The sequence below is a fragment of the Verticillium alfalfae genome, genomic scaffold, assembly GCF_000150825.1.
Source record: "Verticillium alfalfae VaMs.102 supercont1.7 genomic scaffold, whole genome shotgun sequence".
Taxonomy (NCBI): Eukaryota; Fungi; Ascomycota; class Sordariomycetes; order Glomerellales; family Plectosphaerellaceae; genus Verticillium; species Verticillium alfalfae.
In genome coordinates this window covers 584,154-586,130 of record NW_003315032.1, presented here as the reverse complement: position 1 = coordinate 586,130, position 1,977 = coordinate 584,154, and the positions used below count along the sequence as shown (strand labels likewise).

The window sequence follows — 1,977 nt, the reverse complement described above, 5'->3', positions numbered from 1 at the left end:
ACCAGCCTCCGAGTCAGCAGGCGCAGCCTTGACCTCGGGTTCTGGTGAGCTGGGGTTCGAGTTGCGGTCGGCCATGACCTGGTGCTCCTCGATGCCGTGCTGGGGCACGAAGCGAACACCCTCGCCTGCAGGCTCGGTCTGGTGGGGGGTCCAGGCAAGGAAGTCACGGCGGACCTCGACGTAGTCGTACGAGAACTCGCCATGCTGGTCATCATCCATGCCGAGGAGCTCGGCCTCCTCAGAGGCGCGGAGCTTGAGACCAGGGATCATGTCAATGGCCTTGGCGATGAGGGCCGAGACGACGAACGAGTAAGCAGAGGCGGCGACGATGAAAGCAATCTGGATGTACATCTGCTTCCAGTTGCCGTCGATCCAGCCACCCTGGATGCCGTTTGTTGACACCGTCGAGGCCGATGATGTACTCGGTAAGCGAAGAAGGCGTTGAAGATGAGGCCGACGATCCCACCGATGCCGTGCTCAGCGAAAGACATCGAGCGAGTCGTCAATCTTGAGGATGAACTTGACCTTGGTGCCGAAGTTGCATGCGACACCGGCAACGACACCGAGGATGATGGAAGCCCAGGGAGGGATAAAGCCGGAGCAGGGAGTGGCGGCGACAAGACCGGAGATGGTGCCTGAGCACCAGCCGACGAGGGACCACTTCTTGGCAAGGCGGTAATCAAGCAGGCACCAAGCCATGGCGGCGAACATGGCAGTCAGGCACGAGTTCCACGAAGCCATGACGGCACGGAGGTTGGCGCCAAAGGCAGAACCACCGTTGAAGCCGAGCCAGCCGAACCATAGGAAGACGGTGCCGAGGGTGATGAGCGAGATGTTGTGAGGGCGGAAGTTCAGCATCATCTTCTCGTTGCGGCGGCCGAGGACCCAGGAGTAAGCGAGAGCGGACATGCCGGAGCCAATCTCGACGGGGCCACCACCGGCGTAGTCGAGAACGCCGTAGTTGAAAGCCCAGCCGTTGACGTTCCAGACCCAGCAGGCTAGGGGGCAGTAGACGAGGGTGGCCCAGAAGAAGATGAAGACCATGCAGGGAATGACGCGACCGCGCTCGGCAGTGGCACCGGCGGTCAGGGCGGCGGTGACGGCGAGGAACATCATTTGGTAGAAAGAGTAGAGAAGCGCGGGGACCAGAGGCGAGCCGGGCGAGGGCTGTCCGAGGGTGTTCTTGAGTCCGAAGTGACGCATGTTACCGATGAAACCGTTGGTGGCGGTCTCGCTGAAGGCGAAGGGTGTAACCCCAGAAGTACCATTGGAAAACACAAACGGAGAAGGTCATCATGGCGACCCAGAGCTGCGAGAGAGCCGACTTGCGACGGGCGAGACCCGAGTAAAGGAAAGCGATACCGGGAATCATCATGAGGACCATGCAAGCGGAGACGAGAATATAGGCCTGGTCGCCGCTCTGATACCACTGGTTAAGGTTCTCGGTGACTGTTGGGCGAACTTGGTTAGTGGTGTCGTGAGGAGATCACAGTAGGGGCTTCAGCGTACCGGAATCACCGCCAGTATCGGGATTCGTGCCATTGAACTCCGTGGGAGCTCCCACCCAACTGTACGACATGATGGGCTGTGTCGTGTGTGAGAGATGTCAAAGGACAAGGTGTGTCGATGAAGGGAAAAGGTGGTCGAGAGTTCGACTGTCGGAAGGGTGTGTGAGTCTTTGTCGGGGTGCAGAGACAAGAGACTTCTATGGGTGGAAGTGGGGTATCACCAGAGACGGATGGAGTCGAGACTGGAGAGCGAGAAACCTTTCGAGACGGGACAGCGAGGAGGGATGGACGCAAGAGATATATATGAACCAGATGCGGTGGTAGGGGAGGGGCCCATTGGCAGCGCGGTCTGGGGAAAAGATAGAGAAGACCCAGAGATAGTTAGGACCTCCAAGCGGACCTTGCTCTGCGACGGAGCGTCGTATCTCTCAGTCGAGCATCCCATCCCGCGACCCATCCCATTCATGAC

The 1,977-nt window shown here is 59.3% G+C and overlaps 1 protein-coding gene across 1 annotated transcript; it reads right to left on the bottom strand.

Moving 5' to 3' along the window:
• Nucleotides 1-477: 477 nt before the first annotated feature.
• VDBG_06003 (ammonium transporter MEP3) lies at nucleotides 478-1,899 on the bottom strand (the record flags this gene model as incomplete). The annotated part of the gene is made up of 3 exons (XM_003003515.1): nucleotides 478-1,167; nucleotides 1,283-1,449; nucleotides 1,510-1,899. The coding sequence occupies 3 exons, from the start codon at nucleotides 1,577-1,579 to the stop codon at nucleotides 478-480; spliced, it is 927 nt and encodes a 308-aa protein (XP_003003561.1).
• Nucleotides 1,900-1,977: the final 78 nt, after the last annotated feature.